The 17402-nt window shown below is 37.8% G+C and overlaps 1 protein-coding gene across 3 annotated transcripts; it reads left to right on the forward strand.

The window, feature by feature from the left end:
* The first annotated feature begins 3846 nt into the window (after positions 1–3846).
* LOC133842894 (uncharacterized) lies at positions 3847–17204 on the forward strand. Of its 3 annotated transcripts, none has more exons than XM_062276189.1 (4): positions 3847–4193; positions 15579–15710; positions 16329–16592; positions 16738–17201. In XM_062276189.1, the coding sequence occupies exons 1-4, from the start codon at positions 4164–4166 to the stop codon at positions 16954–16956; spliced, it is 645 nt and encodes a 214-aa protein (XP_062132173.1). In that variant the 5' UTR covers positions 3847–4163; the 3' UTR covers positions 16957–17201. The 3 variants fall into 3 exon arrangements, with proteins under 3 accessions (XP_062132173.1, XP_062132172.1, XP_062132174.1); XM_062276188.1 differs by lacking the exon at positions 3847–4193 and adding an exon at positions 11289–11392; XM_062276190.1 differs by lacking the exon at positions 3847–4193 and adding an exon at positions 15464–15496 and having other exon boundaries at positions 16738–17204.
* The last annotated feature ends 198 nt before the right edge of the window (positions 17205–17402 follow it).

Here is a 17402-nt window from a genome sequence, read left to right on the forward strand (position 1 = left end):
TCACACACCATCGGCTTAAAGAGGGACTATATTGTTCATCCACTGTCCAAATAGTGGCCAATCAATGGCCAATGGCCAAAACCATGCTTCACATACCTCTATCGCTATTCATTTATTTTTATCAATTTGAATTCTATATGCACTGTGTGTGTGTGTGTGTACGATTGAATGCATCATCGGTTGCGGTAAATTCTCATATGAACCATGAGGTATTGTTGATTTTATTGTGCATTTATTTATATTATCGCCATGGGCTGCCATCGAAATGGCAGCACCTTTTTTTGTTTCGGTTTCTTTGCAACCAAAAAATGATGAAATTTCTTTCGACTAGTAGAATTATTTAAATAACTCAATTTATTGAAATCTGTAAAACTGAAGAATTGCAATTTCATTTCTATTTTTTTACAGTATGCATCCATTGATAAAAATTGGCATTCAATTTTTGATGAAATCCAATTAAAGTCCCATGAAAACTATGCAATAAATCTCAACCGTAGCCTGCTAACCTTGACACTGATGTTGTCTGTGATTACACATTGTATAGAGGCAGAGAGTACCACAACTACTCGGAAATTACTCGACGGCAAGCTGTGCTCAGCCCAAAAACCAAAAATGACATTAAATTACTTGAATGTCAACGTGCGGGTAATTTAAAAGCAATTTTGTGATCATCAAATGTCACCAGCAGATGAGCTCATAAACAAACAACAAAACAAAGCCACACACGCACCTCTTTTGCCAAATTCCGAATGGCGCTAAACAATGAACGAAAAGTGTTCTAACATATTCAACTTTCGTGCTTCTTAATTGATATTAACAAATATTGCGTCACTGCGCAAAGGGAGAGAGAAGTATACGAGCATTGATTCGCGAAGGAAAAGCTGCTAATAAGCAAATAAAATACCTTTAAAATATTATTTAATATTCATTAGCATAGTTTTTGTGGTGCAACTTTAAGTCACGTTTAAGCATAAATTTTGCAACTATGTATATGAAATGTTTATTGAGTTATACATTTCGTAGAAGAGCTTATTGCAATCAATATTAGAGACACAACTGTTGGTATATGTTTAGCCACCAGATTTGCCAATTAATTGCAAATTACATGCATGTCGTTGGCCGATGAAAATGCATTTTCAATGCCAGTGTAAACAGCGCGCTGGCTGTCGATTGCACAGAGATGATGACAGAGAAGCCAGCAAACAAAACCGCAGCTACACGTAGTCAAAGTCAAAAACATGACGCTGTCGTTGCTTGGCGATTGTGTTAAGGTCATTGGCGGAAATTATAAAAAATTGCGTGCCGCATAAAACAAACTGCAAAAAAAAAGAAACACAAAAAATGAAAATAATAATCGTAAGAAGCGTGCAGACGAGAGATTACCATGCTGTGTGATGACTGTGATCTTATCAGCCAAGTGGCTGTTGCGGCTGCTGCTTCTTTCTTTCGAGACACTTGACAAAATTTCCGCTTGGCCAAATTGAACAGTTGCACAGTTGTTTTGATGTGCTGTGGTCACATCAAGCAGATTGAGCGCTTATCGCAAAACGGGGCAAAAGACAAGACGATGGCGAAGATCTGGCTGAGAGAGGCACTCAGTTGTAATGCCATGTTGATTGTGGTTAACACACAAGTGACCATAATTCAGTTGGCAAAATGGTTACACGTGTGCACGACCCTTGGAAGCACCTCGGCATGTGGCATGCGACATGTGGCATACACATCCACAATCTGCGCCTCATTCTCCCATTCCAATCTCAATTCCATTTCCACGCGCATTCGCATTCGCATTCATCTGCGTTCGCAATTTAATGCCTGGAAATCATTCGTTTATTCATACATTTCCGGGTTGGGTCGAGTGGGTCTTGTGTCTTCTGTCTTAAGGTGGTAGTTCGTTCTTTTTACCCAAATAGTATCACGTACGCCTTCAAACAATTATTGTCCTTGCCTAGTGACACACACAAACAGACGCAGTGCGAAATGAATACGAGTAAGAAGACGGAAATTTATTATGCAGGATGCTGTGAATTAAACTCAAATTTGATTTAAGACGACAGCGAGAACGTTTTTCTATTTTAGGTGAGAACAAAAGCAGCAGCTGGATCTCGGATCTGAATTCGACTTTAATCAGTTGAACAACATCTTGATAGTTGCGCTCTAAATCGCATTTGGCTCATCTATTTTAATGGGCTCGCAATTAAAATGAATCGCCGTGCAAATGACCCAATAAATTCGTTGGCTCAATTGTAATAAATAACAACAAGTTGCGGGAAATTTTCGCCAGTTCAGCACAGTTTCTAGACCAGCGAACAGTTCAATACATTTTAGAGATTGGCCAAAAAGCAGAGCCAACTGCAAAACAAAACGTTTAGAGTGTGGGGCTAACTGTGGTGACAAATCAAGCCAAGCGCGAACCGATTGCAAACAGGTAAACTATAAATATTTGCGATTTACAGCGTCACACGCTGCGTATGTGTGATGCACTGCTGTAGATGATTCACTTCGGAAAATCAGCATTGCTTTTGGTTTATTTTTGTTTTTTGCAAAAAATTCACTAGTTTTCATTCTAAAGTGGCTGTAAAAGTAAACAAACCTAATGTTTATCGTTGCGGTGTGAAAATTCGCGCATGGCTTGCCGGTGAAAGTTGTTAATTGTTTACCTAATACTCAACAAAAAAACCTCGTACGCTCGCCTGCAGCTCTTGCAGCCAAATGTTGCAATCTCATTCGATACGTAGCGTATCGAAAAGAAACAAAATGAAACGAATTGATTGCCGCATATGCGGAAAAGAAAGTCGCCGATGAAGACAAGCCTCGAAGCGCAGTCATTGGCCGGGCACAAGAAATCTCAACTGCGGCACATTTACTCGAAAGTATTAATCGGTCAGCCAATATTTTATTTCAGTTATGAGGGAAGTTCTAGAAGTTTCCCTAAATAGGTAAACGCTTGGATTATTAAAAATCCGAATAGTTAATCAGTTAGTAAATATAATAAAATATATATACCAAAGGTTATATTTGGTATATTGATATAGCACTACATTCAAAATATACCAAAGAAAAAATATACTTGATCATCAGAAAAAAATTATAGATCTATATTTTATACTGTGAAATCAAGTGTTTCATACGGAAAGACAGACGAAAATAGCTTTATAGTTTTATCTTCTGACTCCAATCAAGAATATATATTCTTTATGGGGTCGGAGGTGTCTCCTTCTGTCTGTAAGGTCTTACTTCAATCTGCGAGGCGCTTCGAGAAGTTGCCCGAAAGTTTCACTATTTGTTATGGCGAAACAATTAAGACACACCTCGTTAAACAACTCAGTAACTGGTCAGCTAATCAGCATGTCAGGCAGTCAGTCATGCGTGGTTATTTCTGTTGCCATTGCTATTGCTGTTGTTTTTTCGCGCCGCTAGACACTTGATGTCGAAGTCGTCGTTGCCATCGCCGTCGCCGTCGTTGTTGAATACACAGAGCGAAACAGCAGCGCACGCGCATAGCGCAAGTAGTCAGTAAGTTAGTAAGTGAAGTATCTCATGGATACTTCAGATGAAACACTGAGCTGAGCACGTCGCAAACCCAAAAACCCATAACGAATCCGAATGTGTATCCGAGAGTCCGAAACAGAAACTTAAAACGAAAACGAAACCGAAAACGCAAAATGCGAAACGCAAAACGAGAAACGAGAGAGAAGAGCGAGGAGAAGCCTCAGCCTCGTTTGCCGGCTTAAAGTGTGATGACGCTCAGCTGAAGCTCTGACGCTCTGAACTTGCCTGGGCCCAGGCAGTCAGTCAGGCAGGCTTTAACATATTTGAGTATCGGTAAGAGACTCTTGAGTATTCAGTTGCGAATTTCATACAAAACGAAACGGTCGCTTCTGGGTTATTCGTGTGTGCGCGCTCGGTGCGAATAGAATTTATTGTACAACTGATGATATTGATCTGATCTCTCGATATAAACTTCATTTGGTTGCGGCTAGCGAGTGTTTAAGTGCCGCCATAGAAGTTTCGCATTAAAGCGGAAATTAGTCGAGTCAATAAAGTGAAGTTTTTTGTGTGAACCACTCCAACAACAACAACAACGGAAAGTGCAAAGAAGGAGATAGCAGCTTACTTACGTGTTTCAATCGAGTAATACTTTAAACCAAATAAGAGCAAACATGATCGAGAGACGCAGTCAACTGGATAAGGTACGAAAAACAAAGCAACAATTTTTAATTAATATCCAACAAAAAAATGCGCAATTTTAAACAAGCAACACTTGAGATACAAATACAGATACATATACAAACAGCAAATCGCGTTAAACTCAAGCGTGAAATTAGTTTATGATCAATGTTCTGAGCATCTTTCGCAATCGTTGACTGCAATGAATTTTGATGTTGTTGAGCAATAGATTTAATTGTCCGAACAACTCATTTTCCGATACAAAGTTATCTATTGAATTGCTTTCTGAAATGTGTTTTCAACTAGAACGTTGACTGTGTTACAACACAATTTTGATTTACATCATTTATATTTATTATATTTTTAATTGAGAATTCATAGAATTCCTTTGTCTATTTTGTCTAACGTTCTCAGCATGCATATTCGTTAAATTGATAAGCCGGTTTCCTGCCGTGTATAAACAGTGAGATCATACGTTGGGAGTTGAAGAATTATGTTTCATTGTGTATTTGACTAATTTGTGTATATTTTAATCCTCATTTGTAGCTTGTATATGAACATGTTCCAATTTAGTCTCCCTCTCAATCACTCTTTTTCTCTTTCTCCCTCTCACCTTTGTTTGTGAGTCATTTAAGTTGTTGTCAAAACCAGATGATGATACGATCGTTTCTGATAACTCTTGCTTTTCGCCAGAAATGTTTGTTCAACGCTTTGAAATTCTCATTAATGACGTTCGTCTCAGTTACGTATTTCGTGTGCGACAGAGATGCAGATCTGATGCGATGATATAAATAATTTATGAATATGCGATTCATTTTTAATTATTGAATTTAAGCTCGTTAACACAGACACAAAGTATCGGGAGAGTCTATTAATACCCGCGAGATGTTTGATCACATTAAGTATTCTATACAGAAGCTGAAATTGAATATATTTATTGCTTAGTCAATCTAAATAGATCTGGCCAGCAGACGTCAGATGTCCAGACCATTTTCGTCACAGCTCCTCCCACACTTTGTTGAAATGCACACTGAGAATATCAATTTGGGGAAAGAATCATCCGATAGTTTGGCTAATGAGAACATTTTTGGATAGCGAATGTGCTCCTGGTCACGTAAGCAGAATGCTCGAGGAGCTTCGCAAACAGAGATGACAGTTGACATACTATATATGTACATTACTTTATGTCATAGCTTGCACATCAGCATAATAACTGTTAGGGGCATGCCTCACAGGTGGAGTGACTGCCACGTGCCACGTGCCACGAAATGCTGCACTTTTGACAGACTGAATGTTTGCCTAGCTCGGAGCATTACAAATAAGCGAGTGAGTGCAGCGAGAGCACAATTAAGCTAATAGGAAATAATCAGCGCAGCAACATTGTAGAGAGATAAACGGCAAAAACAGTTGAGCAATTAGATGCAACTGCATTTGATTATTACTCAAAAGAGTGAAGCTCGCAAGTGTAACTGGAAATTCTGGAAAATGTTGAGTGCTCCATAATCATCTGCATCCAGATAAAGTTCATTAACACAAAGCGCAAAGCAATTAAAAATAATAAAAAGTCATTGGAGATGAGAGATTGCGGAGACAAGTTCAGCTCCAACCAGAAACTAGCTTTGATGAGATCTAAAGTTAATTTTTATGAGAGCCCAGAATAACATCGCTTGCTTCACATTAGCTTTTGATTAATTGTCCAGCAAACTGCTCGTTTTTAATCTGCTGTGAAACTAGTTCTCCAACAACTTCAGAACAAAATACTTTAACTACAGTTTTTCAACTTTTTTTCTCACAAGTTTCTCTTCAGTTTTAATATCAATTCCATTCGTCATGAGGAGTATGTAATAAATGTTCAGCCAGCTGAAAAATATTAAAAACTTTAACGATTTACCCAGTTTGAAATCTGCGAATGATATAAACATGTTTTGCGAGTATTTAAGTGTGCTTAAGCGACATTAAAGCTCAGAAAATACGAGTAGTTTCTTAAATTTCAGCTATCGTTAAGGAAAAACCCTTCAAGTATTAAGTAGATGCATAAATTTAATATATGAAATAACTAATTGCAATATTTAATTCTTATGTTAAATGTTCAGTTCACTTATTTAATATAATTTGCGAAAAACTCAACTCATTGCAATCAGCTTAAATATGCTTTAAATGACAACGGCTTTTGTCAGTTGTCGATGATATTAATTGATATTACAGATTGTAAGTAAAAGCAAAATACGCTATAATTGATTTTTAATAATAAAAATATACAAAAAAAGAACGCGACGGCGTATTTAAAATGAAATAAATTACGTCTTTTATTTATACATATTGTATTTTTCGCCTTTTGCCAGCAGCAAATTTGCATGGCAAGCTGCAACTTTGTTTATCAGTTTAAATATGCACATTAATTAAGTTCTGCATGAGATATAAATGGAATGAAATACCTTCAAATTGTTGTTATTGCACTGCAAATATTCTGTATATCAGGGTTGGAGTCTGTGTGTGGGTAATTTAATTATTGCAAATTAATTACATTGATTATTTCAGTATTAAGTGGCTGCCAGCTGTATATATAGTATACATATAGTATATACTCACTCTCATGTGTCAATCTATCGACATGTGCGAGTGTGTGTGTGTGTGTGTGTGTGCATGTTTGCTTACTATTGATTGTCATTAATTAACTGCTTGATTTACGATACGAGACACATCGACCCGCCCTCGGCCCATTAAACTCTGCTTAGCGTAATTGCAGTTTCACTTTTTATTGAGCTCACTTCACTCGTCTCCTCGGTTTGGCTAATTGAGACTTCTAGTGAGTGACTAGGATAGTTAGTACATCAAAGTTAATTAGATTGATTGCGTTTCAAGTAATTGACGTTGCTAAACTCAACTGTTTATCAACTGGCGCATTATTTTTTGGTTTTATTTGTTTGCTTAGTGAGTTGGGTTCTTGGAACAATTTCTACACTCCAGTCAGAATAAAAATCCAAAACACTTGAAAGTAACGACTGTGTGAATTAGCAACAGCAAACAAAAGTCACTAAGCAAATTATAAAACTTCTACGAACGGAAAAAAATCTAAAAGTTGAAGCCGAAAAATCGCAGTTGAACAGGGCAACAGAAAATGCCAATAATGAGCGATAATAGAACTCGTTATGTTCTATATGTACTACCCGCCCAGCAAAAATACTAGTATACTTCACACACACACACACACACACACACAATCACAAAGATACATAAATAAGTACATAATCATTTATCTTCAAACAATTGCGCCGTGTTTCTTGCACGTGTTCGGGTTCAGGTTCAGGGCTTTGAGCCGCGACTTTGTTTTTGACGGCGGCAGCATGCTGCTTAATGTGGAGAGCGGGTTGTGTGTGGTGCATGGTGCGGTGGGGCGGGGGGAGAAGAGGCAAGAGGCAGCTTCAACCAGCTGGGCGTAACAGTTCGCGTTTTCCGCAAAAAGTTCACGTTCTGCGGCCGCTGGAAATAAAATATGCTGTCGAAAAAAAATTTAACTAAACAAGAAAAAAAATAAACTCAAAAGAAAATTACACCAAAGCAAGCGGCAAAAGAGTGCGAGACAGAGAGGGAGAGACAAAAGGCGGCAAAAGTAAATGAAATAAAAGCAAAACAGGTAATAAAATATAAAGCTGACCGTGAGCAATGTCAGGGGCTCATGGCGCTTAGACGCCGCTTGTCTGTGTGTGTGTGAGTGAGTGTGTACATATGTATGCATGTGTGTGTGTGCTGGGAATAACTCGAAAGTGTGACCAGCCAAAAGGTGCAAAAGCGATTGCTGTTGTTGCTGTTGTTAAACTATTCAAATTTATGCATTGTCAGCAGACAGCAAGCAGACAGAGATAGCAATAGCAACATCAGCGAGAGCAACAGCAACAACTATAATCACAACAACAATGTAGCATTTGCAGCCGGTTCAGCTAAATTGAATTTTACGCTTTGTGCCGCTTTGTTATTTGGTTTCTAGTTCAAGTTTAGGGTCAATAACTGTCGATTGCATTTTAACTCATTCGGTCAGACAGCTGCTGCTACTTTAGCATTGTTTCTCCTGAATTTTGCTGTTTTTAACGCTGCCACTGTTGATTTACAATTTGTAAAATTGGCAAACAGTTTACGAGAATATAAAATAAAAGCAGAGTTGTCCCCAAGCCGAAACAAAGCTACTCTTTTCCATTCAAATGAAATATTAAATAATTTGCGTCAATTCGGCAAACTTGTCAGTTATAAATATTCATGCATTTTTTTCTATGAACTACAAAAATGGGAAATACTCCTATTTATGTTAAATTTCAAATGATATGCAATTAAGTTAGTCAGCCAAAAACGGATATAAATTCAGAATACTTAAAAGAGTGGTTATTCCATAAACTACTCCTAGAAAAGGGGAAATATTTATTCACATTTTTCGCAAACATTTTCAGCTGAATACTTTTTAAGTAATCCATCAAAAGTTGAATATAAATTCAAAGATTAGCCAAAATATTTTTAGAAAATGGAAAATATTCATAAACAATTTTACCCAAACGTTTTCATCTGAATTTGTTTCCCATTTTAAACTAAAAGTACTAAAGCAAAAAGAGAAACTAATATTAGTTACTCTAATATATTCAAGGATTATCAATTTGTACTCCCAAAAAATATTTGTAGAAACATTCAAGTTTGATTTCACTCAATTTATTTATTTATTTTCAACTAAAGTACTATAGTAAAAATAGCAATAAACTAAAGTTACATGAAAGTACTCAAGGATTAACAACGGTTTTTCCCCAAAAATATATATTTAGAAATAACAACGCAGACAACTCACAACGAGCTAATGCATTAAACAAATGGGCTTAGCTGATACTTTTTATGAACTGCAAACTGAATAGCAAAGTTTTTATACCGAACATAAATTGATTTGTTTTGTACCCAAAGCTGCTCAAGGGGCAAAACAGCTGTAAACAGAAATCCAAGTATCTGTCTCTCAGTCTTTCGGTTCCATCAATTCGTCAGACTGTTTGTCTGTCTATTTATCTTTATCAGCTGTTATGAGTGCGCTTTTGTGTTAAGTTTATCTTTGCATAAGACAACAAAACAATGAAAAAGGGCGCGCTAAGTGAATCACGAGTAAAACAAATGATTCGTAGCAGCAAGTTCAATGTGATTGAAATTTACGAGCCACTTTACTGCAGGTTCAATGCATCGTCTACTTTGTATATCAAGTTAACTGGAATAATGAGAAAAAACAAGGTTAAAGGTGCAACGGCTCCGACTCTGTATCTTAAAGTGTATTTCAAACACTCGCTTTATGGCAAAGGAATGAGATAATACTTCTATCAATAAGGAATTTATTGATGAAAACAAGTTCAATGTATCACAACTATAAATACACGTTTATTATTAAATGCGTTGTACATATTTATATAATGATCTTCATTACAATGTTTCAATGTACATTGAGATTATCATTAATATTTGGATTGCTTTTCAATGGCAACAATCATTCTGCTAAAATAAGAACAGCAAATTAAACTGCAGCAAAACGAATTGCAAATACACTTCACAGGAATAAAAATTTAAATATTTAATCTTAATTCAATTGTTTAGTGCAATATTTATTACAACTGCATTATTAAACCTAATGTGGTTTTAATATTAATAATGATTAATGTGTAGAGTGTGATTATTAAAATTAATTTTATACATCACTTGTGGTTTAATTTATTAAAGCTGCACTTAAATGTAATATCAATATTAATTGAAGATTAATGAGTAAAATTAGTTGCATGCATAAATTCTACTAAGAATTTAATTCTAAAATATACCTTTATTTATTATTATTATTGTCGTGTTTGGCAGCACTAAACTGGCTATGTTTGTTGGATGATTCTCGCATTTCGCTGGGGAAGTCTTTCGGCCTTTGTTATGCATATTAATTTAAATTTGGATGCGGCAACCTTTTTGCTCAGTTTGTTTTGCGGACTCGGTTTTGCGTTGTTTTGTTTTGCTTTGTTTTAGCCACAAACTGAGCCGCATCGTGGATGTTTTTGGGTCTGCTTCGATTATCGCATCGCATAATTAAGTATGCAGCTACGTTCGAGTTCAAGGTAGTTCCGGATTCGATGACGCTGCACAAGCATTCACTTACATACATACATATTTATATTTAGAGTTAATGTATGTAACATTAATTTGCCGACCTCATCGGACACTAAATGATAGCGTAGAATGCGGCTGGCTGATCTGATATGCGGGGACATGCGTATGCGTGTGTGTGTTGATTGAGTCTTCGGATCTTGGCATTGTTGCCCCAGAAACTCGGTCAGTCGCAATCGCAATCGGAGTCGCCGTCACCGTCGTAGTCGACTCTCTTTGAGCTTGAGCTGGCGCCGTAAGGTGAGCAACAACTGATCTGAGTTCAGTGAACTTTTTTTGTAGATAAATTTACAAGCAGCTGGCACTGAAATCGAGACCGATGCTCTATTAATTACATACCACAGCATATATTTGTATATATAGTATTTTATTGTTTTATTTATAGTATTGTGCCATAAAAATCAATTTGGCTGATTCTGACACCAATAAAAAACGATGCCAGTAAGTGTGTCAGCCAGTCGACGCCAATTGCGCTGAAAGTAGCCAATCCACTTTTGTCTCTCTGTATTTTCGGAGTTCCGTTCTCCATTCTCTCCGTCCCCGTCCCCGTCCCCCTCCCACCACCTCCACTGGTGAGATCTTTTCTGCTCTGAAACCAGTTTTCTTTGGACGCACTGTGAAAGCGTCGTCGTCTTAAAGAAATTCTCTGCATCGCATGCCAAGCTCACTCTTATATACGACTATCAGAGGCAGCAGCAATAAACTGCAAACTGCAAGCTGAGACTACACTTTGTATACAGTATACACTCACATACACAGTGTGAGCGCGTCATGTAATGCAAACAAGATTGAAGCGTGTGCAAGATCAGCTGTGCTCCCCCTCCCCACCACTTCCCGTTCCCCATCGAACAGCTGCAGCTGCTAGAACTGTGCTACGTGCTGAATATAAGCAGCGCATGCGCTGCCCGCCGTCAGTTGCTGCGCAGACGCCTTCATGTGCACTTCACTTTCGACGCATCGTTGTAGTTATCGTTATCGCTATCGCTTTTTGTTATTGTTTTCGCTTCGTTGTCAGCTGTCTCGTTTTGGCAAAATGGCAGCGCGCAGTGTCTACATCACAAACGAGGTGAGTTCTTGCGCGAAAAAGAAAAATAACTATAGAATGGTGGCCAGCAGAAGTAAACTGAAGTGACACTCGAGAGAGGAACTGCTAATTAGTGTTGGCTCATTAAACGCGGACACAAAGGCAACTATTTAACAAACTCTTGAGTAGCAGCACTCAACATAACAACAAATAGACAGTTGGCAAAAACTTGGCCACAATTTGCAAACGCGATGCGATGCGATGCTCTGTTTTGTTTTGTTGTGGGGCATGTGAAGAATGTCGTAACTGTAGAGGTTCAAAAGTCTTCAGAATATGAATAATTAATAAACAAACAATAAAAAAAAAATAAAAACGAACACACAAACAACAACGAATAACTACAAACAACAGCTGGCTGGGCAAACTGTTGTTGGTAGATTGGCCAAAATGAATTCTTAAAGTTACCAAACTCGTTTCAACACTTTTGCTTTTGCGTTTTGTAAACTTTTACTTGGCAGCCGCCAGCAGCCGACAGCAAAGTTAACTTTACTCTTATAATTAGAATAAATTAGTATTAATTTTGCAACAGTGAAAGATAAACAGCTGAAGGGCCGCAGGCCCCTCAATTCACAATTCACAATTCGCCATTCGCCATTCATAGCGCCAACGCCGAAGTCTGCTGCGAAAAGAAAAACAAATCAATAGAAATAGAAAGCAGCAACAAAAACACCACAAATTTTCTTCAGAAAGTGCGGTGGCGTTGGCGGTGGCGTGTGGGCAGTGGAAGTGTTTGTTTGTCTGGCCTCCAGCCGGAAATATGAATTGCTAATTTCAATGGCCCCAAATAATTTAAGCAATTATGGTTGAATCTGTTGAAATGTTATTAAAAGGTATTAAATTGGAATACAAAAGCAATAAGCTCTTATTGATATCCTCAAGCTAAGATACAATGTGATTTTCTCCCCAAAAACTTAATTACACAAAGTACTCGTAATATTGTAAAGCAGAAAAGTGAAGATGCTAAACACTTGCGATGTTAAGTACACTTTACTTGGGGACTAATCGAATCACATACATTTCAAAATGAAATGAACACAATTTATGCTTATCAATATTTCAATTTCAATTTTCAAGTAATCCTTAAATTAGTTCTGGCATAACAAATGAACATTAAATTTTTCTATTAATTAATTATTTCAATTTTTTAAACACTGAACCTGAATCTCAAGTGGCTAACACGAAAAAAAAGGAAATATTAATAAGTGTGTTAAAGTGATTCTATTAATTGCTTTCCGTTTATGACGGTAATCGTAAGATGATACTTTTAGCAAGTATCAGGCAACCGATTCCTTGCCATGGCCACACGTACAGTATTTTTAGCCACCCCTCCGCCCATTCCCCCCGCTTTGGTCTAGACCGCGTAGTCGCTGTGCAAGCGGAGTAATTAACGTCTATTGACAGTGGGCAAACAAATGAGCCAAACAAAGCTGCGTAGGCGACCACTTCAAGATGATGAAAATGTTGCCGCCGCATTTTCGTGGATGTAAATTTATTCAATTGGATTTATGCTACCCAATATGAAGCCGCCCGCACATAAGTACTTATGTACTTAAAGGAGTCTATGTGTGTGTGCGTGTGTGTGTGTGGAAGACTGTTGCATGTCCTGGAGAAGAAGATCAACCCACTTGGCATGATGTGTTTGCTACGCGTTTATGCCTCTGTTTGCGCGTTTAATATTTGCCAAAGTTTTTGAGCAAGAATAACAAAAGATTTTTGCGCGTTAAACAAATAAAATGTCACTCTGGCGGGGCGAAGCAAACAGAAGAGTAAAGAAAAACGAGAAACGAACAATAAAAAAAAAAGGAAAACAAAAACAAAAGCAAACACGCGATGCAGACACGGCGAGTTGCACAATGGCAAAGAGTTGCAAAGAGTTACAAAGAGTTGCGTATACGTTGCAGACACACACATACACATAAAACGCATAACGTATACGTCAAGTGGACCAATACCCCAAGCCAATCTTGTCAGAACTGGAGAGCACTTTGAACCAAAGCAAAGTAATTTAAATCTTGAGTTCGACAAAGTGACCGAAATTTCATTTGCGAAATAACTCACAACAAATGGAAATCACATACAAACATATAACACAACTCGAGCAACAAATATAGAAATATCTGCATGTCTCCTCTGTGCATAAGCTAGGACCAAATGCATCCCCATTCCCTCTCCGTCTCCCACACCATAGACCGAAAGAGCAAATGGCAACAGACCAAAGTTTCATTTAGTTCATGTCTTTCAATTGAGGCCCAAACTTGTTGTGAGCCATTTTTGTTATGCAAATTGTATTTGGAGTACAAATGTATTTTGGGCACTTTTCGAGCGCCAACACAAAAGCTTTGCATGTAAATCAAAAATATCTAAATTCTGCATGCGACTGCAAACAGTTTGAACAAATGGTTTTAATTACACCAACTATTTGCAATATTCCTCGTTCAACGTTCAATATGCATGTTGTTGTCTGACTTTAACGATGTTTACATTTCTTGCTTAATAAAGTGAGTCTATTAGTTATTGACTGAGTAAGTTAAACTCTCCTTTAGCCATTTTCAAATTCAAGTCTTTCTTTTTGAATTATTGCCAAGAGGCTGCTCAAGAGTGTTTAACGTCATTATTAAATCATTTAAAAGCAAAAGTAGAATTTTGATACCCACTTAAAATGTGCATAATAATCACAAGAAAAGAAATTCAAGACAAAAATATTATAGCAACAACAATAAAAAATACGCCAACCGTACATTGACCACTGACCACGCCCCCTCGCCCTCCCACATTTGCAATTTGTTGTTTTCTTTTATTCTTGTGTTTCGTCTTTTTTTTTCTTTCGTTTTCTTCGTCTCTTCTTGCTGTCGCTTGAGTGAATCACAGTTCTCTTGATTTATGCATTTCCTAAACGAATGTTAATAATTTCAGCATTTAACTGTTCAATGTTTTTGTGTTTGCTGCTGTTTAGCTTTTTCATACATTTTTTTCATTTATTTCTTGATGTTTTGCTCAGTTTGTTATCCAAAAAAATTGGCCAACAGAGAATCTTTTTGCTTGCTGGTAGCCTTCTCCTTCTGACAAGGGTCAGGGTTAGAGTTAAACATTTGCTTAATTATTTATTTAATTAACCGGCAACATGATGGTTTATTATTATTTGTATTGCACCTTGTCGTCGGCTATCCATGTCAAGGCAGCGGCAGAATCTTAAAGCATTTCGACGACAATATAAACCATTGTATAATTATACAATTAGACTTGGACTCGCTTACAATCGCTTTGCTACGTTAGCATCGAATTCGAATACGTTTGAACTATGCAAAGCGGGTGCAAGCAACTTGCAGCTGCAGACAGCCAACTCAGACGGGGAGCCACTCAAGTGTTGTGTTTTATGCGGGACAGTTTTTGATTTATGGCAGTTGAAAGATACTTATAAATGCATTGACCTTTGAACTTGCAACGTTGTTGCGTTGCTGCGATGCTCGAGTAGTCGTGGGTGGCATCAGCTGATTGTTTTGCTGCCTTAAACTGTCGCAATTTGTCTTGCCTTGGCAAAGCGCTGGCTTTCAAAAAAAAAAAAAAAATACCCATTTGAAGCGGTTGGAAAATGCACAGTGGCAATGGGAAAACTCACTGCTCGATGCGCTCGACCCACCACATGAAGCTGCAGCAGCGAACATTGACAACAACAATTATAAGAGAAACTGGTTACGCCTGGCAAACGCCACGCGGCAAGTTGGCCTTGTGCTAATCCACATTTCAGAATCCCAGAGCTGCCAGAGCCGCTGTCGCAGCAGCAGTAGTAGCAGCCGCAGTTGAAAATTCTGCGACTGACAAACTCGAATGTAGTCGATGGATTCAAATGGCACAAAACCGTTTAACCGCTTGAGTGTGCGCCACAGAACGCCGTTGGCCAATGATCGAGGCAGTCGCGTTTGAGAACGTCGCTCACGATCTATAGCAGTGTGTTGGGGGAGATCGGCATCAACTTGACTTTGAGATCACTTTGATTGGGATTGTCAGTGTAACGCAAGCAATTAATTGCAAGATCAATGTGGCAGCTGCCACATAAACAAAGCGCCGAGAATGAGTTTTGACAATGATGTACGACTACTAATTGCAATTGACACTCTTTAATGGAATTGCATTTACTTAGCATTCTTTTCTTGTTGATTGTTTTTTTCAGATAATTATTACAGCCATGGACCGATTTGTTTGGTTTGTGCTATTGGTGGTCATGACACATCTGGTTACGGAATTCACTCGAGTTACGGGCTATGCGAGAGGGCAACGACAGGAATTGGTGCTCCTTAATGACGTAAGTGTTGAATGAAATTAATAGATCATTTATTTTAATCATACGTTAGCTATTGATTGCCTTGCAAATTTGAATCTATTCAAATTAGTTTTTGTTGCATACTTTCAAGAGCAGCGTGAATATTTTAATTTGTGCAATTATTTTAAATGTTTTACAATGTAATAATTTATTAAATCGATTAACAGTTCACTTATTATAATGATATGTTAACTATTGATGGCCTTGCAAATTGACTCTAGCGAACTTTTATGTCTGCAAATTAACATGATTATTTTTTGTTGCATACTTTCAAGCGCAGCACGAATATTTTAATTTGTATAATTATTTTAAGTGGTTTAAAATGTAATAATTATTTAAAGCATTTTACTGATTTGTGTGTAATTAATTTAGACTATACACGCTGAATATTATTCAACAGTCGCTAAATAATCATGCGTCATTTGCATAGTTTTATTGAACAACTAGTAGTTGTTAGTCAGCTATTTTGCTGTTTGTTTTGATAAAATTCATTCATTATGGAAATGCATGCAAATATTTTGCGAAATCAGACAAAATTCGCTTTTCGACAACAAGCAAAAGGTTAATTTGTATATTGTGTATTTATCTATAATATTTCAGACCATGCTGCATCCGATGCCCGTACAAAATATGCTGCTTTATCCCAGCTACGAGCATGCACACTATGACCAACAACAGGCGGCTGCAGGAGCAGTTAGTGGCAACAGTATACAACAGAATGCGGCCATGGTGCTGAGCAGTCTGGGCGTAGGTGGTGTAGGGACAGGAGCTGGAGCCAGCAGCAGCAATACTGCGGGTAATAACGCAGCAGAGCCGAGCTATCCGTTCTTTAGCCTACGGCCATTAATTGACAGCATTTTCGAGGTAAGTGCTCGCATTTATAATCGTTTTGGGGCCGCCCGCAGTGCTATGAATGTGTGTGTATGTTTGTGCCTGCCAAACCCTGTTGTGATCCAATTCCAATTTCGATGCCATACGATGCCTAATAGCAACTTTCAATTTGCCGCAGATACCGATTTCCACCCTGCGTGCTGTGAACAATTTGGTGGGCCGACTCACGGGAAGCTATCGCCAGGCGCCTGAAGCGGTTCAAAAATCGGTGACCATCAATGCGGAGGCGCCCATCCGGCTGCCAACGGGCAACTCGATGACCGTGCCGAGCAATTTAAAGCTGTCAACAACCGGCAATGCGGCTCAGCGTCAGCCAATGCGAGAAGAGTTGGCGTAGTTCAAAAGGGCGAGCGCCACTTGACATTTCCATTTAAATAATTCGTAATTAGTTTTGTAGTTAAACTTTGACCTTAGGCCGGAGCAAGGACAAGGCGCACACGTTCACGATTAGTGTTGTGTTTATTGTACAAGTACGAGAGTTTTATGCATTTTTAGTTACTTAATGTTTTCGTTTGTAATGTTGAATTTTGTGATATATGTAAACTTGTTCGTAAGCTTAATTTAATTATATTTATATGTATTTCATACGAAAAAATACAAAAAAAAACATATATGTATTAAACAATTTAAATAAAGTGTATTTAGTTCGTCATCATTCTGATCATAGAAACGAATGCTTATAAACCACGCTCGAAAGTATGCTACGCTTAATTACTTGATGAACGCGAATCAAGCTAAAAACGTTGCCTACTTATGTGCGCCAATTGAAAATGCACAAAGCTT

This window comes from Drosophila sulfurigaster, chromosome 3 (genome assembly GCF_023558435.1).
Source record: "Drosophila sulfurigaster albostrigata strain 15112-1811.04 chromosome 3, ASM2355843v2, whole genome shotgun sequence".
NCBI classification, from domain to species: domain Eukaryota; kingdom Metazoa; phylum Arthropoda; class Insecta; order Diptera; family Drosophilidae; genus Drosophila; species Drosophila sulfurigaster.